Here is a 25,653-nt window from a genome sequence, read left to right as displayed (position 1 = left end):
TCACCTTATCGGAACTGGAAGGGGGAGGGACGGCTCGTGCCCAGTCACGCCCCCCGGCCTGCTCCCGACGATGCTCGTTTAAACGGTTGTCTAAGCGTATAACTAAATCGACAAGCCCGTCAAAATCCCGCGGTTCCTCCTTAGCCAGTAGGTGCTCCTTAAGGACCGGGGACAGTCCGTTTACAAAGGCGGCGCGAAGCGCAACGTTATTCCAGCCGGACCTCGCTGCCGCGATGCGGAAGTCGACTGCATACTCGGCTGCGCTGCGGCGCCCCTGTCTCATCGACAGCAGCACGTTCGAAGCAGTCTCGCCTCTGTTGGGATGATCAAACACTTGTTTGAACTCCCGTACAAACCCAGTATAAGACGTTAGGAGCCGTGAATTCTGCTCCCAAAGCGCCGTAGCCCATGCGCGTGCCTCTCCTCGAAGCAAATTAATAACATAAGCCACCCGGCTAGCGTCTGATGCGTACATGACAGGGCGCTGTGAAAAGACGAGCGAACACTGCATGAGGAAGTCCGCGCACGTCTCGACACAGCCCCCGTACGATTCCGGAGGGCTTATGTATGCTTCAGGGGACGGTGGGGGGGTTTGTTGAACGACCAGTGGAACATCTGATACAGGCCCAGGACCAGCCAGAGGAGTGGCTGCAGCAGCGCCCTGATCGCGCGCTTCCACCCTGGCGGTGAGAGCCTCCACCCTCCGATTAAGGAGGACATTCTGCTCGGTCACTAAATCTAACCGAGCCGTGAAGGCGGTTAAGATCTGCTGCAGCTCACTCAACACGCCTCCCGCTGACGCCTGCGCTCCTGGCTCTTCCATTGGCCGTTCAAGCTCGGGTTGACGCCCCTCGGAATCCATGACGATTGGCCGAGAAATCCTGTTGGGAAGGTGTCGTAGCACGGACCCACAACAGGGGGCGCAAATGAACGGACAATGAATAAGCCAAAAAGGTAACAATTTAATGTTGTGATAATACACAACGAAATGTACTGTAATCTGCACAGTCAATTTAACACCAGGTGACGTGTGGGCAGGCTCGAAGATAAAAGACCCCCGACGAGAGAGAAGCCGCGTCCCACACGGCTTCCACCACCAACGGTCTGAAGAACACCGGAGCCGCCAAGTCCCGAGTCCCCAGGTGGCCTCTGTCTTCGGCTGTCGACCCTGGTACTGCTGGCAGAAAGCAGAAATATGATGAGTGAGTGTGAGTCTGCACACTCAGTAAATCCACAGTTAACGAGGGAGGAAGTGCCTCCACCTCCAAGCACACACTCGTGCAGCTCCTGTTTGAGCACTTATCTGGGTGGGAGGTGTTGCGAAGCCGTCGCTGAACACCTCAAACGCCACCTCCACAGACGAGTCTCACCGACAGGAAAATGGCTGCAAAGAAGAGTTTAGACAGATATACAGTCTTAAGTTCACAGAGAAATTACCTTGGTAATGGTAGTCGATTTCTCGGCGGGGAGGTGGAGTTGCAGTCCGGCTTTTATGGTGGTGATGATGAACGAGTGACAGCTGGTGCAGAGGATGAGTGACAGCTGTCACTTCTTCTGGGTCTAGCGCCCTCTCGTGCTTGGAGCCCGCACTCCAAGCAGGGCGCCCTCTGGTGGTGGTGGGCCAGCAGTACCTCCTCTTCAGCGGCCCACACAACAGTAATGTATACTCTGGTGTGAATTATACTCAGGAAATTTGTAGGGATATTAGCAAGCCATCTCAAGCATGCGTAAAACCCATTTTGCTCAGGTAAATCAGCCTATGGATGAGAATAAGTGCTTTGATTTTAGTTGGGATTGGTTAGTAATAAAGGTCAGATGGAAAAGTCAAATTTTCCGTACATGATAAAATATATAGCAAAATGGCTACTTTCACAAAAATGAGTTGAGCTATTTTACTCTCAATGAACTTGAATCCTTAAAAGCCGAAGTAACATTTGGTCTACATGACTGATATCCTCGAGACAAAATGGACATTGCTGTGTTTTCTGAGCACTTTTTATCTAATATTTATAATCTGACATATGAGCCATTTCTTCTTCTTCCAGCAACCATAAAAATTGCACTCCATGGGATGGACCGAGAGATGAGAGAAGAGTACCTGGTGGTGATCCAGGCTAAGGACATGGGTGGTCATATGGGTGGTTTGTCCGGCACAACAACTGTTACTGTTACACTAACAGACATCAACGATAACCCACCGAAATTCTCGAAAAGTAAGACCACTTTTTGACTTATTGACAAGAAACACATTTCTACAAGGACAATATGACATTTTTTCCATTCTAATTTCAATCCTCTTCTTTTTGTAATGTTCAATAATCCACATTAACCTTTGTTTTCCTTTCAGGCTTATATGAGTTTGTAATCCCAGAGGATCTTGAAATAGGACAACAGGGTGGCAAGGTGAAGGCAAATGATAGGGACATCGGTGAAAATTCCAAATCAACATACAGCATCATTGAGGGAGATGAACAAGGTGTGTTTGAGATTGCTACAGACACACAAACCCAAGAAGGGATCCTCCAACTGAAGAAGGTAAGATGTGGAAAACTGCAGTCAATCTTTAGCTTTGAATAACTTTAATTCTGTCATAACTTTACATAACTGTGAACACAAAAGCAGAGACAAATGGAAAGCTTATAAAATAAATTTCCATTATTTCAGCCAAAAAGGAAATTAGCTGAATCTGTAGGTTGCTGTACAACAAACCTGTACAATACATAGTATTACTCACTATGTCAAAATAATACACAAACTAGAGCACCACACTCCTAGAGCGCAAACCTCCACCAACACTAGTTTCCAGTTCATTAAATTTTACCTTGGAAAATATTTTCAAAGTCAAAGTCCCATTAGAAGTGACTTTTCATAAGTTAAAATATAATGCAAAATAAAGATCGTTTTCACGTTTGACGCAGAAATGTGTCAAAGTCGCATTACCGAATTAAGCAGTCCTCCCATCAAATCCCCCATACTCTGAGTTTCCATTTGAATGTGTGTTGAAAGTGTGAACTTCAAACTACATACCAGTTTTTACCCAAGGCCATCAAATATGGCCACTGGGTATTGTGAAGATGTTGCGTCAGTCAGTCTCTGTTCAGCATAAATCCAGTCCTATTACTGCCAGAGTCTTCAAATTCACAGAGAACATTCTTGGGACACAGACCATGGACAAGTTCTAAGATGGCTAACCTTGACCTATTTTAAAAAGGTTAAAAAGTCACATTCTGTTTCAATCTGTTCCATTTTTTGTTTTGAGTGACAGAGGTGACAGCCGATCAGTTGAGAGTGGCACAGTGATGTCAGTGACAGGTCTCTCTAAAAATGTTTCATTGATGTGTTTATGTAACATGTTTCTCATACATTCTGTAAAAGCTATCGAGAAATAAACCCTTCTAAAATGGAAAATGCCATTTTTGGAACATAGTAACACCTTTGAAGTGATTTACAAGACATTTAGCGTATGTTAGCATGGAGACATCACAGGCTGGTAGCTAGCTGCAAACTCCATTTCGTTTGTGTGTAAATACATCTTTTTCACACAACCCCAATTCCAATGAAGTTGGGACATTGTGTAAAATGTGAAAAGAGAATACAATGATTTGCAAATCCTCTTCAACCTATATTCAATTGAAGACAAGATATTTAATGTTCAAACTGCTAAACTTTTTTGTTTTTGTGCAAATATTTGCTCATATTGAAATGGATGCCTGCAACACATTTCAAAAAAGCTGGGACAGTGGTATGTTTACCACTGTGTTACATCACCTTTCCTTCTAACAACACTCAATAAGCATTTGGGAACTAAGGACACTAATTGCTGAAGCTTTGGAGGTGGAATTCTTTCCCATTTTTGCTTGATGTACAACTTAAGTTGTTCAACAGTCCGGGGTCTCTGTTGTCATATTTTGGGCAACAGGTCTGGACTGCAGGCAGGCCAGTCTATTACCCGCACTCTTTTACTATGAAGCCACGCTGTTGTAACATGTGCAGAATGTGGCTTGGCATTGTCTTGCTGGAATAAGCAGGGACGTCCCTGAAAAAGACGTTGCTTCAATGGTAGCATGTGTTGCTCCAAAACCTGGATGTACCTTTCAGTATTGATGGTGTCATCACAGATATGTAAGTTGCCCATGCCATGGGCACTAACACACCCCCATACCATCACAGATGCTGGCTTTTGAAATTTGCACTGGTAACATCTGGATGGTGTTTTTTCCTCTTTTGTCCGGAAGACACAATGTCCATGATTTCTGAAAACAATTTGAAATGTGAAATCAGACCACAGCACACTTTTCCACTTTGCATCTGTCCATTTCAAATGAGCTCGGGCCCAGAGAAGGTGGCGGCTTTTCTGGATGTTGTTGATGTATGGCTTTCACTTTGCATGGTAGAGTTTTAACTTGCACGTGTAGATGTAGCGACGAACTGTGTTAGCTGACAATGGTTTTCTGAAGTGTTCCTGAGCCCACGCGGTAAAATCCTTTACACAGTGACGGCGGTTTTTAATGCAGTGCCGCCTGAGGGATTGAAGGTCACTAGCAGTCATTGTTGGTTTTCAGCCTTGCCGCTTAAGTGTAGAAGGTTCTCCAGATTCTTTGAATCTTCTGATTTTATTATGGACTGTAATGATGGAATCCCTAAATTCCTTGCAATTGAACATTGAGAAACATTGTTCTTAACCTGTTGGACTATTTTTTTCATAGAGTTGTTCCAATGTTCCTTGCCCCATCTTGCTTGTGAATGGCCGAGCCTTTTGGGGATGCTCCTTTTATACCCAATCATGACACTTACCTGTTTCCAATTAACCTGTTCACCTGTGGAATGTTCCAAACAGGTATTCTTTGAGCAATGTTGCACCTGTCCCAACTTTTTTGAAATGTGTTGCAGGCATCCATTTCAAAATGAGCAAATATTTGCATAAGACTTGTCTTTATGGTGTATTCAACTGAATATAGGCTGAAGAGAATTTGCAAATCATTGTATTCTGTTTTTATTTACATTTTACACAACATCCCAACTTCATTGGAACTGAGGTTGTACATGCATCCATCATCAACAAACTTACGTAAGGTGTATTTGAATGCTGCACTCTGCAGATACCAGAAATACACTGTACCACACCTGCACTGTCCCTGATGATACCTCATTTCTGACCAATGCCCCCATAAGCACATAAAAGTATGAAGACAAAGGGAGCCCTGAGCATAAAAACCACAACAGGGGCAGATGGAAATATCCAAAAATGCCTGCATTACGCTGTATGCTCTGGGTGGAAGATAGCACCTTTATTCTCTCCATTAAATGATATGACAATATCAAAAAGCAACAGTGATCTTACAACAGCAACCAGCATTGACCACTAGGATACTGTGAATCAGATCAGAATCAGAATCAGAATAGCCTTTATTTGCCAAGTATTTACAAGAATACAAGGAATGTGAATATTCTTGTAGATACTTGGCAGTACTTGATCAGCAACAATGCTTTGTAAATCCCATTCAAACAGGAGGCCTATGTAACCCACATAAATATTGTGATAAATGCCTACATATAATCATTTCTATTTTTTGCGCAAACTTGAATGCATCTTTTTATGTGACGTCATTACGCGCTTACGTACGCACAGCAGTTCAGGCAATCGTGGCGCGTGTAGTGTAATTTAAGCCTTCCACATCTCCCCCTCGGCAGACGCGGGGAGAGGAGGCTAACGCACTGCTGTTGCAGGTATACCCTCGTACTTTATAACTCTATTTTAATTGGTAAATCTGTATGATTTTACAAAGTTACATACCTTTTTGGAAATCGGAAACGTTCGCCATTTGGGGCATCGGGTACTCGCTGTGTGAGGGATCGTGCTTTTGGAATTTCTGAGTCTATTGCTCTGTGTTTGGTTAGGTGCTAACTAAACACAGAGCAATAGACTCACCATTTTCTCTTATGTATCAAGTATGAATAATACTGCCAGAGAAAGAAAGTTTTATTAATTTGGTGTAATGATAATGGGCCAGATCAGAAGATGTACCATTCATCTCTAGGAGGTGTGTTGCAGTATAATGAAGCGAGGACAACAGTATTTCTTTCTATGTGGCTGTTGGCTTATTATTATTGTGGCTTATTATTTTGCAAAAGGTGAATTTTACAGTATATACTATTCTGCAGAAAACAAGTATCTCAAAGACATTGGGAAGTTTCAGGAAAAAGATATAGAAAATGTTACCCAGGGTTTTACACAGATTCAACCACTGTTTATGCAACCAAGTTGTTAAGTAATCAAGTGCACTTGTTCTGATAATTATTTGTAGTTCACAGTAATATTTCTTCCAAAACACAACAGTCCAAAAAAAAATGACAACAGCAAAATCACAATCAGGTTTTCTCAAAATCTGCCACTTCAGCAGTAAAGTGCAATTTAAAAGTCCATGGTCACTGAGTTTGTGCATGCAAAGTTTGCAAATAGTTCATAAGTGCAGCAAATTTTATGTGCAGATGAAACCGTCGCAAATGAGAGGGGAGAGTCGGCTGTTCTCCTACCACACAATGGACTGATGATTTGAAGATGTTGTTAACGTTGTTGGTTCAGCCTGGCTCGTCATCATACCCTTACCCAAGGCACCTGGCCTGTATAAAGAGTGGGACTGAATATCAATTAAGTGTCCAAACAAATAAATACTAACTAGTTTCTTCATAAATTCACATTTCTATTCAGTTTACACATTCACAATATCCCATTAAATAAATGTAAAACAGGGGAAGATGTGTAAGGCTTAAATTACACTACACGCACTGCGATTGGCTGAACCGCTGTGTGTACGTGAGTGTGTAATGACATCATATAAAGATGCATTCAAGTTCACGCAAAAAAGAAATTATTATATTTCGGCATTTGTCACAATTTTGATGTGGGTTACATAGGCCTTCTGTTTGAATGTGATTTACAAAGCGTTGTTGCTCATCAAGTACTGCCAAGTATCTACAAGAATACAACAAATTCAATCCAGAGTCACATTCCTTGTATTCTTGTAAATACTTGGCAAATAAAGGCTATTCTGATTCTGATCTGATTCATAGAATCCTAGTGGTCACTGCTGGTCCTTGCTGCAGGCTGAAATTACACTACACATGCCACAGTTGGCTGAACCGCTGTGCGTGCTTGAGCGTGTAATGACGTCACGTAAAACGATGCATTCAAGGTCACACCAAAAACAGTAATGATTATATTTTGGCATTTATCACAATTTGTATGTGGGTTACACCAATTTTACATGTTCATGTATCCATCCCCTGACTTGGTTGAAGAAAACTCACAATAAAACTCATTATTTATAGATATTATACCAAAACGTTCCATTACTTATGCAACCCATCATCTTGGCTTTAATATTTTTAATTATTTTTCACCAAGTTGTAGAGATTTGCTTTTATTTATTTATTTATTTTATTGTGTGAAATAAGTGTTCCAATACTTTTGGCACTGTATGTCTCATTATCCCATCATGGTTATTTAAAGTAATATAATTGGTAATTGGTTTGGAGTGAGGGAGTGCCAAGATGGCGCCGTTGTGTCTGGCTACTCGTCTGCTGCTCTCCAGTCTGTTTGTTATTTTATTGTTTTTAATTTATGCTGTTTTTGAGTCAGAGGCATTGCGGGTGTATGATCGCCAAACTCTGCAGTCTCTCCAGCCCCCGGTTCGTGGTGCGGTGTAGCTATCGGTGGGTGGACAGAACTTTCCACCCCCTTTTTTATCGGAGGTGCCGGCTTTTCAGTGCCATGCTCCTGCGCTGCCTTTCAGCCGAAAGCGCAGTCATCGCCGCTGGAGACGAAGTGGACGTCTGGTGAAGCTGAAGCTCTGTTTGGCCTGCTGTTTGGCTTCCGGAAGAGCTGTGCACAGAATTCTGGCCAGATCTGTGCTGCCCTGGCGCCTTGTGGATCCGGTTAGAGCCTGTGTGGTGCTGCTGGTTGGCTCTGAGGACTGTCGGCCCGGCTGTTCACATCTTCGCCGGATTGATGTGCGCCAGTGGCGCTCTCGGAACCTGGGCTTGCTTCGCCAGGTTCCGAACAGTGAGACTGTCATCCCGACTGAGGTCCTTACCCTGGGTCTCCTGAACATCAGATCACTGTCCTCGAAATCATTGTTGATTAATGATTTAATCATGGATCATCATTTAGATATGATTGGCTTGTGTGAAACCTGGCTCAAACCCACAACTCTCCTTCCTCTGAATGAGGCCTGTCCACCAGGGTACACATTTAGTCACGTGTCTCGTGGTGTGAAGCAAGGTGGGGGTGTGGCTTTTATTTACAAATCTAGGTTTTCTTTATTAGCTGTTGGGGGTCACAAATATAATTCCTTTGAGCATCTGACTCTCCATTATGCCCATGATGCTAAGTACTGTCAGGGTCATAAAACTGGAGCTCAGCTATGTTATTTTGTTACTGTTTATAGGCCCCCTGGCCCATATTCTGACTTCTTAGATGATTTTGGTGTGTTCATCTCTAGTTTGTCAACTAGTGCAGATAACATTTTGATTATTGGTGACTTTAACATTCATATAAATAAGCCCTCTGATCCCTTTAGCAAATCATTTATGCAAATTGTGGATGCTTTAGGATTCCAGCAATACATTCAGGACCCAACACACATTAGTGGAAATACCCTGGATCTGGTTCTTGCACGTGGGTTTGCTGTCACAAATATTGACATTTTGCCTCTCGCATCTATAGTCTCTGACCATTCACTTATCAGGTTTACATTTACGCTGCCGCATTTAGTGGAACAACAACCTTGTCTACAACTGCGGCATCGTATTAAACCCTCAACTATGACTGAACTTGAGGCCAGACTACCTGATATTTTAGCTTTGAATCTGGAGAATGCTAAATCAGTGGACAGCCTCGTGGATAGTCTAAATTAAACGCTTAAAACTACACTTGATAAGACTGCGCCTCCTCTTTTAAGGTCATGCCCCCTAAGGCACAGTCACCTTGGTTCAATGATTATTTGCGTGACCTCAGGCAGAAGGCTAGAGGTTTGGAACAGAAATGGCGTTGTTCCAAATTAGAGGTGTTCCGCCTTGTGTGGCGGGATGCTTTTTAGATTATAAGCATGCACTACTGGCCACGAAGTGGACCTATTACTCTGATTTGATCAGTAAAAACAAACATAACTCAAAGTTTTTGTTTGACACAGTCGCATTTCTTATTCACGGCAGCCACCTGTTTAGTCGTTCTCCCCTTTTCAGCACAGGATTTCTTGGATTATTTGAGAAGAAAACAGAAGATATTAGACTGAGTATGATCTCAGCATGCTCGGCCCAGCCATTAAAACCTGCTATGGAGATGGGCGCTACCATTGAGGTGTTACCTAGATTGACAGAATTTAATAGTATTTCATTGGGCGTACTGACGAAACTTGTGATGTCTACAAAAAGCACAACCTGTTTATTTGATCCCATACCAACAAAATTTTTTAAGGACTTGTGGTCCACTCTGGGCCGACTGTGCTGGAAATTATTAATCTGTCATTATCCTCTGGATCTGTTCTGAAATGTTTTAAATCAGCATTGATTAAATCATTACTTAAGAAATCTAATCTTGACCCTAGTGTATTGAAAATTACAGGCCAATATCAATCTATCATTCTGTTCCAAAATTTTAGAAAAGGTTGGTTTCACAGCGCAGTTCGTAGACCACCTTACTAAGAATGATCTTTTTGAGGCCGCTGCAGTCTGCTTTAGGAAATATTACTCCACAGAGACAGCGCTCACTAAAGTAGTGAATGATCTTCTGCGAGCAATGGACTCAGATACCACTACGGTTTTGTGTTGTTAGGTCTCAGTGCTGTGTTTCATATCTTGGATCATCATATTTTGCTCGATAGGTGGAGAATCTTTTTGGGATTACTGGAAGTACCCTTGCGTGGTTGACATCATACTCTGTCCAGTCATTCTCATGTGTCTTGTATAATAACACTACCTCTAACCTTAGTGACATGAGAGTTGATGTTCCACAGGGATCCATTTTAGGCCCCTTGATTTTCTCCCTGTATGTAGCACCCCTTGGCATATACTGCGGAGTTTGGGATTGTCTTTCATTGTTATGCTGATGATACTCAGTTGTACATGCCAATAAATGTGAGAAATCTCACTCCATAAAATCCCTGGAGGACTGTCTTCTATCAGTGAGGAGTTGGATGTCTAGTAACTTCCTACTTTTAAACTTTGATAAGGCTGAAATGATGGTTCTTGGTCCAGCGAGATATCGGCATCAGTTTGACCAGCTGTGCTCAGCCTGGGTTTGTGTGTCATACATCATACGGACAAAATGAGGAACCTTGGGGTAAGTTTTTGATCCCACGCTGTCTTTGACCTCCACATCACAGGATGTTACCAGAACTGCTTTTTTCCATCTGCGAAATATAGCGAGGATCTGCCTCATCCTGTCTATGGGCTGATGCTGAGACCCTGATTCATGCTTTTGTTTCTTCTAGACTAGATTATTGTAATGTTCTATTTTCAGGGTTACCACAGTCCAGCATTAGGGGTCTTCTGCTGGTTCAGAAACACTGTCGCCAGACTTTGACACATAGCAGAAGGTCTGAACATATCACACCCATTTTGGCATTTTTGCAGTGGCTCTCTGTCTCTGTGAGAGCAGATTTTAAGGTTTTGTTATTGACTTATAAAGTTGTTCATGGACTGGCGCCATCTTATCTGGCTGATCTGGTGGAACTTTACGTGCCGGCACAGGCTTTGCGGTCGCAGGATGCGGGACATCTCTGTCTTCCCAGGGTGAAGAAGAAGTCAGCAGGTCGAAGAGCCTTTTCTCATTGTGCACCCACCCTGTGGAGTAGTCTTCCTGTGACCGTGAGGCAGTCAGAGTCCGTGGACATTTTTAAGTCAAGACTCAAAACCTATTTTTATTCTCTTTCTTATGGATAGTTTTTATTTTTATTTGTTTTATTCTTTTACTTCTGTTTTTATTCATGTATTTGATTTTTTTTAATTCATTTTTAATTATTTATTCAATGTTATGTTGACTTGTTTTATGTAAGGCGCCGTGAGACGGCTTTTGCTGTGATTTGGCGCATTATAAGCTAATTAAATTAAATTAAATTAATATACTGCTCAAAAAAAATAAAAGGAACACTTTTTAATCAGAGTATAGGATCAAATCAGTTCAGCATCTGGAATCTGGTCAGCTAAGTAGCAGAGGGGGATTGTTAATCAGTTTCAGCTTTTTTGGTGTTAATGAAATTAACAACAGGTGCACTAGAGGGGCAACAATAAGATGACAACCAAAACAGGAATGGTTTTACAGGTATTTTCTGACTAGTTTTGCATTTGGCTATGGTCAGTGTCACTGCTGGTAGTATGGGGTGGTACGTAGACCATACAGGGGTTCCACAGGTTCTCCAGCTACTCTACAATGGCACATCAATACGTGCCATTGCCAAAAGGTTTGCTGTGTCTCTTAGCACAAACCCAAGAGCATAGAGGATATTCCAGGAGACAGGCAGTTACTCTAGGAGAGCTGCACAGGGTCGTAGAAGGTCCTTCATCTATCAGCAGGACCGGTATCTGTTCCTTTGTGCAAGGAAGAACAGGATGGGCATATGCTAGAGCCCTACATAATGGCCTCCAGCAGGCCACTGGTGTGAATGTCTCTGACCAAACAATCAGTTTGTAGAGGTGTGAAATATTAAAATCATGCTGCGGGGCCGCAGACCAAGCAAGTGAGCCATAGTCTGCCTTAAAAAAGAGGCCCTTGGTATGTTTTGTTCATGATGAGGAAGCACACTGAACCAACAGATCAAATATCCAAACTGCATTTGGATTCCACACACTGTATCTTTTGTTATCTCATCAAAAGATACTGCAGAATGATTCATGGAATGATGTGCAGAAAAAGAAATTTGTATACTCAACAAAAATATAAACGCAACACTTTTGGTTTTGCTCCCATTTTGTATGAGATGAACTCAAAGATCTAAAACTTTTTCCACATACACAATATCACCATTTCCCTCAAATATTGTTCACAAACCAGTCTAAATCTGTGATAGTGAGCACATCTCCTTTGCTGAGATAATCCATCCCACCTCACAGGTGTGCCATATCAAGATGCTGATTAGACACCATGATTAGTGCACAGGTGTGCCTTAGACTGCCCACAATAAAAGGCCACTCTGAAAGGTGCAGTTTTGTTTTACTGGGGGGGGGGAAACCAGTCAGTATCTGGTGTGACCACCATTTGCCTCATGTAGTGCAACACATCTCCTTCGCATCATCCGTGAAGAGAACACCTCTCCAACGTGCCAAACGGCAGCGAATGTGAGCATTTGCCCACTCAAATCGGTTACAGCGACGAACTGGAGTCAGATCGAGACCCAGATGAGGACGACGAGCATGCAGATGAGCTTCCCTGAGACAGTTTCTGACAGTTTGTGCAGAAATTCTTTGGTTATGCAAACCGATTGTTCCAGCAGCTGTCCGAGTGGCTGGTCTCAGACGATCTTGGAGGTGAACATGCTGGATGTGGAGGTCCTGGGCTGGTGTGGTTACACGTGGTCTGCGGTTGTGAGGCTGGTTGGATGTACTGCCAAATTCTCTGAAACGCCTTTGGAGACGGCTATGGTGGAGAAATGAACATTCAATACACGAGCAACAGCTCTGGTTGACATTCCTGCTGTCAGCATGCCAATTGCACGCTCCCTCAAATCTTGCGACATCTGTGGCATTGTGCTGTGTGATAAAACTGCACCTTTCAGAGTGGCCTTTTATTGTGGGCAGTCTAAGGCACACCTGTGCACTAATCATGGTGTCTAATCAGCATCTTGATATGGCACACCTGTGAGGTGGGATGGATTATCTCAGCAAAGGAGAAGTGCTCACTATCACAGATTAGACTGGTTTGTGAACAATATTTGAGAGAATGGTGATATTGTATATGTGGAAAAAGTTTTAGATCTTTGAGTTCATCTCATACAAAATGGGAGCAAAACCAAAAGTGTTGTGTTTATATTTTTGTTGAGTGTAGGACAGCTTCATGTCTTTAAAAGAAAGAGGAAAAAAAGTTGTTCTTTGTGTCATTACTACGCTGTTTTACGTTTTATGATGATGTCATAAAACATCTTCTCCTGAACTCTAGCTGCCTTAGCTCAGAGCAAATTGTTGCATATGGTTAATCGTCAACTGTTATTCTAACGTTGGGGAAAATCAGTTTTACAGTACTTTCACTGAGACAAAATGCAGATGGACAGAACATATTGTTGCTCGCAGTGCTTACACTTCCACATTTAAAGGATGCGTTGCACTACCCCCGGAGCAACTCCACCAGAACAGTTGCCGGTTAATTGTCTTGCTAAGAGTGCATCAACATGAAAAAAAGCTCATAAAATGTAATCAAGATATTACCTGGTGTATGGAAACAGGATAGCAACATTCCTGTCGTGATTGTCCAACCTTGAGGCATATGCATTATCGCTTAATGGCGCAGACTGATGTGATGTTAGCGAAGCAACGAACAGCATTGTTTTCATCAGATAATGATAATTTTGACTGAGACTCATATCCCTGCATATCAGTCACAGCCACAATTTCATACAGTGTAATCATTTTCCAGATAGGCAGTACGAATATTTTCTCCACAATAAAAGTGGCACTGATCTGGGGCTGGATATATCATTGTTGCCTGCAGACATTTAGAGCACCCAGTGCTTTATTTGCCCAGTATGGAAATGTCTGACAGTTACACTGGAAAATCTCACAGTTTTATTATTGGTTTGACCTACAAGTAAATTCAGAAACAGCTGTCGCTCAGTGACAGTGACTAAACAGCAAATGCAGCAAATGGAAAACAGTCACACATATTAAATTTTACACACACACGTATATATATATATATATATATATATATATATATATATATATATATACGAGGTCTATTAGAAAAGTATCCGACCTTATTATTTTTTTCAAAAACCATATGGATTTGAATCACGTGTGATTACATCAGACATGCTTGACCCCTCGTGGGCATGCGAGAGCTTTTTCACGCCTGTCGGTTACGTCATTCGCCTGTGGGCAGTCTTTGAGTGAGGAGTCGCCCACCCTCTCGTCGATTTTTTCATTGTTTAGGAATGGCTCAGAGACTGCTGCTTTGTTTAATAAAAATTTTTTCAAAGCTGTAAGGCACAACTGAGTGGACACCATTCGATAAATTCAGCTGGTTTTCGGTAAAAATTTTAACGGCTGATGAGAGATTTTGGTCTGGTAGTGTCGCTGTAAGGACGGCCCATTGTGCCTGACGGCGATCTGCGCTTTGAGGCGGCAGCGTCTCGCCGTTTCAAGTTGAAAACTTCCACATTTCAGGCTCTGTTGACCCAGGAAGTCGTCAGAGAACAGAGAACTTTCAGAAGAAGTCGGCATGAGGAGTTTATTCAGACATTCCATTGTTAACGGACATTTTGTAATGAAAGAACGTGCGAGCAGAGTCGCATGTCGGGCCGGACCCGACCGCGGGGGGTCGCGACAGGAAAAACACCTCCGTTGGAAACCTTAACGGGCAAGTTGGAACATGCCCAAGCTGTTAAACAATTTCTCAGTTACTCACTTGTTGAAAGCCATCAAAAGCCGCCTGAATTTTACAAATGGTTTTCAACACGGAGGTGTTTTTCCTGTCGTGGCGCACACAGATTCGTCGAGTCATCACGGAAACGACTCTGCGAATTTGCGCGCACGTCTTTCATTAAAAAATGTCCTTAAACAGTGGAATGTTCGCATAAAGTCCTCATGGCCTCTTCTGAATCTTCTCTGTTCTCTCACGACGTCCTGGGTGAATTAAGCCTTAAATTAGGATGTTTTCAGGTCGAAACAGGCTGACGACGGTGCCTGGAAGTGCTGCAGGACGTCCCGCTCTGTGGGAAGTCCTTACACCAACAGAAATACCCCATAATCTCTCATCAGCCGTTAAACTTTTCACCGAAAACCAGCTTAATTTCTCGAATAGTATCCACTCGGATATTCCTCACAGGTCCAGAAAAATTTTGATAAAGCAACGCGTGCCGTCTCGAGCAGCGTGTGAAACAAAGGAATTCAGCCGAGAGGGCGGGACCACATCTCACTCAAGGCCTGCCCACAGGGAAATGACGTCACTGACGCGTGAAAAAACTCACGCATGCACACGAGGGTTCAAGCATGATTGGTGGAATCGCACGTCATTCAAATCCATATAGTTAAAAAAAATAAAAGGGTCGGTTTATTGTCTAATAGATCTCGTGTATATATATATATATATATATATATATATATATATACATACAACCCCAATTCCAATGAAGTTGGGATGTTGTGTAAAATGTAAATAAAAACAGAATACAATGATTTGCAAATCCTCTTCAACCTATATTCAATTGAATACACCACAAAGACAAGATATTTAATGTTCAAACTGATAAACTTTATTATTTTGTGCAAATATTTGCTCATTTTGAAATGGATGCCTGCAACACGTTTCAAAAAAGTTGGGATGGGGCAACAAAAGCCTGGGAAAGTTGATGAATGCTCAAAGAACACCTAATTGAAAACAGATGAATGTCATGATTGGGTATAAAAGGAGCATCCCCAAAAGGCTCAGCTGTTCACAAGCAAAGATGGGGTAAGGATCACCACTTTGTTAACAATTGCATGATAAAATAGTCCAATAGTTTAGGAACAATTTTTCTCAACATTCAATTGCAAGGAATTTAGGGATTCCATCATCTACAGTCCATAATGTAATCAGAAGATTCTGAGAATCTGGAGAACTTTCTACACGTAAGCGGCAAGGCGGAAAACCAACATTGAATGCTGGTGACCTTCAATCCCTCAGGCAGCACTGCGTTAAAATCCGACATCACTGTAAGGATCTTACTGCGTGGGCTCAGGAATACTTCAGAAAACCATTGGTCAGTTAACACAGTTTGTCGCTACATCTACAAGTGCAAGTTAAAACTCTACCATGCAAAGCGAAAGCCATACATCAACAACATCCAAAAACACCGCTGCCATCTCTGGGCCGAGCTCATTTGAAATGGACAGACGCAAAGTGGAAAAGTGTGCTGTGGTCTGATGAGTCCACATTTCAAATTGTTTTTGGAAAACATGAATGTTGTGTCCTCCTGACAAAAGAAGAAAAAGATCATCCAGATTGTTACCAGCACAAAGTTCAAATGCCAGCATATTTGCATATTTCTAATGTGTAACATAGCATGTATTGTCCATTTAAAACTTTTGCCTTCATGAATATGTAATTGTGGGTGTGTCTACCTGAGTGCACAAAATTGTGGGTGTTGAATAAGCAAATAGATGAGGTTTGCACACACACACACATCATGATTTAGGGCCCCTTCACACATAGCATGAGTGAAGCCCACTGGCACATGAAGGAGGAATCACATGCCACTCGTGAAAACTCTGAGCCGCCTCAAATGCCTAATGTACCTGTCGCCACAACCATTTGCACACACCAGTGGCCGAAAGACAGCGAGTGCCCTGCGAGTGGTCATTTGAGCCCCCTATCTGCAGGTCTTGGCCAAATTTCAGGTGCCACACATGAACATCCAACACCTCTTGCTGGACACTTAGAAAAGGCGGAGCTATTTGCGCTCTCGGCATGAGAGCAGAGTGCAGATGACCACATTCGAACTGTCTGTGCACAGTAAAATCACCAATGCAAAACTAACACTGACAGTGTTAAATTAACACTGGTGATTTTGCTGTGTGAAAATTGTCTGAGTGTCCCACGAGTGTGCTGTAACCAAGCAACACATATGTCAAGTAAGTGTTTCCCCTCCAGCACATGTGGTGTGCCAGTGTGTGGGCTCCTCTCAACATGTGGCGTGCATGTGTATTGCGCCCCGCCCCAACACGTAGCCAAAATGTGTGCCCTCCCCAGCAACACATGTGGCGTGCGGGGGGAGCACACTTGCATGACATGCTGATAAGTATGTATAGACAGGATAAGATAAGACAATACTTTATTGTCAGATCAGAGATCTAAAATTTGTCCTACATATTCAGTAGATCCTTTACAACACAATGCAGATCACAAAGGGAACGACCAGCCACACCTGAGCGCATACTGCACAGCAAGACGCTTCTCAGCTGATCTACCGGCCAGCCACTCACTGACAGCTGGAAATGATGGCTCAGTGCACACGACATGTTAAATTAAAAACATAGAGAACACAGCCAGGAAAGTATATAAATAAATACTACAATAACTACATACATAATTACATAACAAATAGATGTACTAAATAATCACAGAACACAGAAACAGAGAGAAAAGGAGAGTGACACTTTGTTCTGTGCACTGATCGCAAAGGTGGGCATGGCCGCAAACTGCTGCTGCTGTGAAATGTTGACCCACAAGTCACAGCTGGAGAACACGTAACATGTTATGAAGGACTTGATCTTACAACTGTCCACCATGAGGTGTGTGTGTGTGCCTGCTGTCCTTATGTAGAAATACATAAAAACATAGGATGTCTCAAAAATATGTAGCCAAAATATTTTGACAGCACAGAAAAAATCAATCAGTACTCTCAGACATTTTCTGCATGACCATGTGGTTGAAGCATGTAATTTTTCTCCCCAATGCACAGTTTTTAGTTCACCCTTTTGTTTTCGATGTTTCAACCCTTTATCTTTTACACCATATGATCAATGTAACTTCCTTATCTGAAGTTTCCTAAGAAACATATCATCTGTCTCCAGTTTTCCAGAAAACCACCTAGCAAATTCAAGTCTTCTTGCCATTTGCTGGGGAGTTAGTTCGCTCTGAGACTGAATTTTGTATGGGAAGAGATGCAAGTCTGCCCTTAGGATGCGTTGCACAGAACTCCACAATTTTTGTTCTCTGAATTAGGGTCAACTGCAGCATTTTTCCTGGACTTTAATGTCTTGCAGAACAAACTTTAGGGTTCCTGAAATGAGGAAAAACACCATTATTTCCCAGTAAAGCCATTCCCTGGTATTCATATTTCAGAGTACTTTTGGGTACATTTTTTTGAGACACTCTATATCGCCTTTTGCTATGGGCTGGAGCAGATGCACAGTGCGCACATTGGCAGGCTGTACCAGGTGAAAAGGATCATCTGATCATGTGTACACTCAGCTGGCGATCTGAATGTCGCATCACCCACATCAGCTCTTGTTCACATGGTGCGCTGTCCTTCGGAGTGCCACTTGGTGGATGGACATGCGCGTGGGGCTGGCTGGACACAAGCTTGGGGCTAGTAGATGAGAACATGATAAGAGCGCACTGCTTCATTCATGTCATTTCATGACTTGACATCTATGACCATGGGTCAGCTACAGAGGAACAGAGGGATCATACTTGTATTGTCCGCTCCATAAGGGGGATTAAATATTAGAAATAGCTGTTTTTTGTTTTTGGTGTGTGTTTTTTTTTTCTTTTCCTCCACAGCTGCGGCACGATGTGGTGCAACACGTTCCACCTGCTTGCACTGTGTTTGTGCACAAGCGTGCACCAAACCGTCACCACAGGGTCCATGCCTGTTAGACCGTGTGTCCCTCCCGACAGCTGGTGGAATGTTTTGCGGTTCCCCATTTTGTTTTTTATTTGTGGATTTTCTTCCAGTTTCTGCTTCTTTTGCCCAACACCGTGTTATGAGTGATGGGGCTATTATCAGTGTTCAAAGCAATTTCAGGACTGACATTGCATTTCTAATTTCAACATGCTTGAAGCCTTTTTCGCTAACTTCCCCAGTGTTGTGTGATCAATGCAGGGACAAATAAATCTGACTCAGTCATTCTCTGTGAGCTTTTTGTGTATACATTTCTTTATTTTCACTTAGTAATCTTCTTTATCACAGAAAAAAACATGATTAAACATTAATTTATTTTATTGTATGGCTATGACAGTACACCCATTCTGATTGGCTCATTTCCAGTCTGATATTTTCCCAGTAACCATGGCAGTTGGTCCGGATTGCATATTAGATAGTGACTTTCTTTACAGTTTTCAAAGTGCGAAATAAAACAACAAAAAGTGAACAAAAAAATTATGAGCGATGAAGAGGAACATTCTCCAAGTGAGTTTGAATGGGAGGAATTAACAGCAAACAAGCTCAAAGTGGATATGGAAAATGAAGACCAACAAGATGAAAACACAGCTCTGAGCAGCCATATAGTAAACTAATTATTAACCTCTCTTGCTCGTTCTGTACGGGAACATCAAACCTCTGTCTTTTTTGTATGGACCAAGTGCAGCTGGAGTATGGACCATACAGTCAAAACCTTGGCCAGATATTTTCCCATACAGACCTCGCACTCCTTCAATCTCTTATTTATAAAAGAGAAACTTCCACTGCTTAAATTAAATTAAATTACATTTATAATGTCTTTCTTATAGAATAGATATATTAGTAGACAGTCCTGTGCAAGTCTGTCTGGTTCAGCACCCATGTGCAGCAACATACAAGAGCTGATAGTGGTCAGAATCACAGTCTATGGTCCAGACCATGGACAACTCTGTGGACAGCCACCTACATATAAAACATTCAGTCTCCTCCTGTATGGTCCTCCTTCTATATTACTTCTTCTACGATTATATGAAAGTGACGAGACTATGAACACATAATAAGCAAAGTGCGCAATGCATCTGCGGATGCGTGGGTCAAACGGGGGCAAAAATTCCAACTGCCAAACGCACACCAATTTCATATACAGTAGCATTAGCGCACTGTAACAGCTAAGGCTTACAGGGATTATTTCAAAGGCTTTAAGCTTTAAGCGATGCATACAATAATGACAGGTGCGCATTGTGCTGTTTTCAAATGCTTGAACAGAATTTATAGGCTTGAAAGTTGGTTGAAAAGACACGATTGCAAATCTCCGGCGAGTCCACCCAAAGATGGAAAGAAGAACAAATGTGGTTATAAACCTCCGTTCATTCTACACAATTTCCCCACAGAAAAGAAAGATCCAGACAGACGTAAAAGATGGGCTAAAATTATACGTTTCTTGCACACACTTATTTTGTCAATATCCTGAAACTGTGCCGAATTATAATGTGGTTTATGGCGCTGTTTTTGTGCATCGGCTTATGACTGTAATGTCACGCCATGAATGACGTGGCATGTAATATTGTAATATTGACATGTTCTATAAACGAACTGCATGCATGCACATATCACTGTATGTCTGTCAACTTATCATAACAAATGTGACACCAAAGAGGTTATATGCGAGATCCACCTTCCTTGTAGTCATTACGAAGCCAGCGGAGTAGCGATTTCCCATCCTTGCTTAGCAAATATTCTGCAGTATCCACAATTTCAAACTCTGGACTTTGTCTAACCATCCGTCAGTTGCCTTCAAGGGGTCAGAAATTTCTTTGACTCCAACTATCAACAAGGACTGGTCATTTTCGACAGCAGCTCTCTCTTCCTCCTTTGTCAGCACCAACGATAGTTTCTGTATTGATGCAGCATACGCAAGGGCAGCCAGCTCTTCTTTCCATTTCTGTCCACTGCCGTACGTAGTCCTGGTTGTAACAGGCAATCCGCGGAGCTTAAAAAATGCTTTAAATCGTCAACTTTCCAGCGGTTGAAATGATCCAAATCATAGCAGTCCTCACTGCTTTCCGCCGTCATAGCATGTGGGTTGGTAGCCCAAAAAGTTAGCCTACCCATAATGCACCACGTGGCCCGAGATGTGCACTTCGCTTATATGTACCCAATCATGGAAATGTGCCATTGACGAGTGGTGCTGTATTTCGACTTGTGCCCAACACTGTGCACCTCCAGTAACAAACCATTTTCAGGCTGATTGAACTGATTGAATACAATCATTAACACATGCAAAACTGTCCTTTACATACTGCTGTCTGTGTCACCTTCCCACCTGCTGTCATCTGTGCAATTAGCAAGTCCCTTTGGCTGCTCACTTTTTTCACAGTTATCAGAGCAGATCTGAGATGAATCTGCAAGTTGACTTGACACCAGAATTTCTTTCTGACACAACTCCATATTACATGGAGAATGTGGAGGGGTGGGTTTTGATCTGGGAACCTTCGCATTGGAATTAGGTGCTCTTAACAGTTTGTCCACCAGTGCACTTACTCTTTGTAAATCACATACAAAATGTTCACCAATCTAGCACGCAAAAGTTTGGAAAGCCCACACAGTTTAGCTTTCATTGTGTTGGATCTTAGTAACTCAGGCAAAGGATCATCTAAACAGCATTACATTCAATGAAATACAGTCCATCTGGAAAGTATTCACAGCCCTGCTCTTGTTCCATATTTTATGTTTCATCCTTATTATAAAACAGATGAAATTATTTTTTCAAACTTTAGGGCCCTGTCCCACTGGGGATAGGATTAATTGCACATGAATTGAGTACACAAATTGCGGGCATTCGTTGTCGTCCGCAATAAAAATGGCCAAAAATGACAAATGTCCCACTATGAATTACGGATATATTAATAATATATAGCAAATATATGATGAAAAATCACGGTTATACAACGCATGTAGTGAGGAAACTGATCCGACACATTGAGATTATCACAGCAGTATTACGGGTGTATTATGAATGCATCGTGCACGTGTTGCGCGTGCACGGCATCTACATTGTGGTCATAAAATAAGCGCACTCGGGCCGTCGGCATCACTATTCACACCAACAATACAGCCTCTGGAGCATTTGCTGGACTTGGACAAGTTGATCACAGAGTGTTGTCATGCAAGGGTTAACTGTTCATGAGTTTGGGGAGCGGGAGGGGGGAAGCCACTCGGGGTGTGAGACGGTGTTTTTTTTTTTTTTTTTTTGAGAGTGTCACAGAAAACACGTCAGCATGAGTTGTGGCTAAACAGTGACTTTTCCTTTTGTTGGTGTTAAATAAAAGTCCTGGATTGCAGCAGCTATTACGTCTTTGTGGATCTACACAGCCGGACCGACACTGACTGGCAGGTATGTCACTTTCTGCCACACTTTGGGTTTACGTGACGTGTTTGTTATGCATTCACAGATTGTCAGCAAATCACCTGCAAACCAGATGTAATAAAAATGCTTTATTCGTGGCCAATTCGTGGCTACAACATATTTTAGTTTGTGATGTGGACATGATAGGCACGTAATATATGTGTTTTACACACTGTCCCAGTCTGCTGCCACGCCGCAAATCCCCGTCAGTTGTGGATATTAGAGGTTAACGGCAGATATACAGCGCATAGAGTGAGCATGTATTGTGTATGAATTGAGTATGTAAGGCGGATGTCATCCGCATCCAGATTTTTGAACAGCTCAAAAATCCTGGCTGCAGACATGCGTGCCTCTGCGGATGATCACGGGCGTGTTCGGATGACGGCTGACTCATACAGGCATGTTACGCGGATATTGCGGATGTTTGGCGAATATGGGCCAATTTTGTGCGCAATCCTGACGCAAATCCTCCTAAATGCCAGTGGGACAGGGCCCTTACACACAATACCCCACAATGACGATATGAAAAAAGCTGTTTTGAGATTTTTGCAAATTTATTGAAAATAAAAAACTAAGAAATCACATGTACATAAGTAATCACAGCCTTAGCCATGAAGCTCAAAAGTAAGCTCGCATGCATCCTGTTTCCACTTATCATGATTGAGATGTTTCTACAGCTTAATTGGAGTCCACCTGAGGTCAATTCAGTTGATTGGACATGATTTGGAAAGTCACACACCTGTCTACATATAAGGTCCCACAGTTGAAAGTGCATGTCAGAGCATAAACCAAGCATGAAGTCAAAGGAATTGTCTGTAGACCTCTGAGACAGAATTGTCTTGAGGCACCAAAATGCAGTCCATTTTTACCAATCTGGGGAAGAGTACAGAAACAGTTACGCTTCTTTCAAGGTCTCAGTGAGCACAGTGGTCTCCATCATCTGTACATGGAAGAAGTTCTGATCCACCAGGACTCTTCCTAGAGCTGGCCACCCATCTAAACTGACCGATCAAGAGAGAAGGGCCTTAGTCTAGGAGGTGACCAAGAACCTGATGGTCACTCTGTCAGAGCTCCAGCATTCCTCTGTGGAGAGAGAACCTCCCAGAAAGACAACCATCTCTTCTGCAGCAATCCACTAATCAGGCCTGTATGGTAGAGTGGCCAGATGGAAGCCACTCCGTTAGAAAAAGGCACATGGCAGCCTGCCTGGAGTTTGCCAAAAGGCATCTGAAGACCAGACCATGAGAAACAACATTCTCTGGTCTGATGAGACAAAGATTGAAGTCCTTGGGGTAAATGCCAGACATCCTGTTTGGAGGAAACCAGGCACCGTCCCTACAGTGAAGCATGGCGGTGGCACCATCATGCTGTGGGGAAAAATGACTGTGCATCCAACCTGATGGAGCTTGAGAGGTGCTGCAAAGAGGGATGGGCAAAACTGCCAAAACATAGGTGCACCAAGCTTCTGGCATCATATTCAAGAAGACTTGAGGCTGTGATTTCTGCCATAGATGCAGATGTTTCTCATTTTTTTCAATATAGAATGTTATGCGTAGAATTTTGAAGGGGAAAAAAATTACTCAATTTTGGAATAAGGCTGTAACCATAATGAAATGTAGCAAAAAGTTAAGTGCTGTGAATACTTTCCGGATGCACTGTACATCTGATTTACTAAAGGTTTACGTGTGTGTAAAAACATGCCCAACCCCACTGCACTCACAAATACACCTGTGTGCTTATTAATAACAGTTTGCAAAGAGTATAATGTCTATCAAATGTGCAAAATAACATGTGCAGTCCAGGTAGAATGATTGCCTGTATGAATATGTTTGGGGTTTGTCTATATGAATGTGCCAATTCTAGGTGGGAACTTGCAAATAGATAAGGTTTGCACATGCAACATGATTTACAGACTGCTGCTTCAGCACCACATAGAACACTACCTCGCCATATATTTCTTAGGGCCCCTTCACACATACTACAAATAATAGTACAAATAAGTGTGAATCATGACAAAACAGCTCCTATGAGCGAACCACGAAAACATCGAGCTGACGTTGGGCTGGACACATGGTCGGGCAGGCGAGAATGATGTGTAACCACATCGCACAGCTGCTGTAGTAAAAAAAATAATAATAAATAAAAATACATGGCACCCATGGGATTCGAACCTGCAATTTACAAAAGTTCTGATTGGCAGTCAGAAACCTTCCCGTGCACTACCATCTCTGTCCTATAAAAAGTGCATAAAATGAAATCAACAAGGAGATAAACATATAAAAAACACACACCACAAAAAAACACTGCATTGTGCCCATCACGAAATGAGTCAAATTTTTGACTTTTTTTTAAAACTCACTATTACTAACCCTACTACTACCCCCAACCCTAACCTTAACCATAACCTAATCCTACTCCTTTCTCCATTCCTAACCATAACCACCCCTGCTTCACTTTTAATTTCGTGCAGCCATCACGGAATGAATTAGAATGAATTTGTGCTGCCATGACGAAAATGTGGCACTTTTCGTCACAGTATCACAAACCAATTAATGTGTATTTCGTGCTGCTGAATCATGACTTGCCATGAGACCAGGTTGAAATGACATGAATGAAGCAGTTCACTCTTATCATGTCCACATCTGGTGGCCCGGCATGTCCAGCCGGCCCCATGTGTGTCCAGCTCGACATACATTTCCTGTTGATGGCGTGCCGCAGGACAGACACCACATCATGTAGAACAGAGCTCATGTGGGTGACGTGACATTCAGATCGCCCGCTGTGTGTTATGATCTGACTGTCCATTTCACCTGGGGCAGCCTGTCAATGTGCGCACTGTGGGCTCGCTCACTGCAGCCCATTGCAACAGTAATATATGTTTTCATGTATGTCCATGTGAGGACAGCAAGCAGACACACTGCATCACAGTGGACAGTTGTAAGTTCATGCCCTTCAAAACATGGTATGTGTTCCCCTGCTGGGGCATCCAGAACCAGAGACAACTTCGACAGCAACTTCTGTCAGTGGACACGACCCCTGTCAGTTCAGCGCAAACACCAACATGTCACTCTCTCTTATGTGATCATTATTTTTTTGTTATTTGTTATGTAATTGTGTATGTAGGTACTGTAGTACTTATTAATATACCTGTCCTGGCTGTGGTCTCTGTGTTTGTACTGTGACACATCCTGTGCACTGAGCCATCATTTGTGTCTCTGGTCAGCAGCTGGGAGGTGCCTACCCGTGCTGTGTACACTCTGACCTGGCTGTCCAACCCTGCATGTGTTCATGTCTGTACATACATATAAGCATTTTATGCAAGTGTGCCCCACAAACACACATACGTTTCGGGGGTAGTGGGGGGTGGCGGCGACACACACGCAAGCACATGTAGGCGCAAGACACATGCACCACATGTGCGTTGCTTTTTGCAATGCCACACTCGTGGGGGGCACTTAGACAAATTTCACCTCCGGCTTGAAAGTGATCTTCTGCTCACTATTTCTGTGCTAACAGTGCGAATGGCCACACATTTTCTAAGTGTTAGGCGAGCGGTGTTGGATGTTCGTGAGTGTCACCTAGAATTTGGCCGACACCTGCCTTGAGAGGGATCAAATGGGCTCTCAGGTCACTCTAGTGGCACGTGTATGAGGCGCT

At 42.7% G+C, this 25,653-nt stretch overlaps 1 protein-coding gene across 1 annotated transcript in view; it reads left to right on the top strand.

The window, feature by feature from the left end:
- Positions 1 to 25,653, top strand: part of cdh8 (cadherin 8) — a 469,940-nt gene that overhangs the window by 372,087 nt on the left and 72,200 nt on the right. The window contains 2 exon segments of the mRNA XM_034185442.1: positions 2,046 to 2,213; positions 2,348 to 2,535. Of these exon segments, the coding sequence (XP_034041333.1) occupies positions 2,046 to 2,213; positions 2,348 to 2,535 (356 nt within the window).

The sequence above is a fragment of the Thalassophryne amazonica genome, chromosome 2 (assembly GCF_902500255.1).
Source record: "Thalassophryne amazonica chromosome 2, fThaAma1.1, whole genome shotgun sequence".
In the NCBI taxonomy this organism is placed as follows: domain Eukaryota; kingdom Metazoa; phylum Chordata; class Actinopteri; order Batrachoidiformes; family Batrachoididae; genus Thalassophryne; species Thalassophryne amazonica.
The sequence above is the reverse complement of the archived record's forward strand: the minus strand, read 5'-3'. Positions and strand labels throughout refer to the sequence as shown.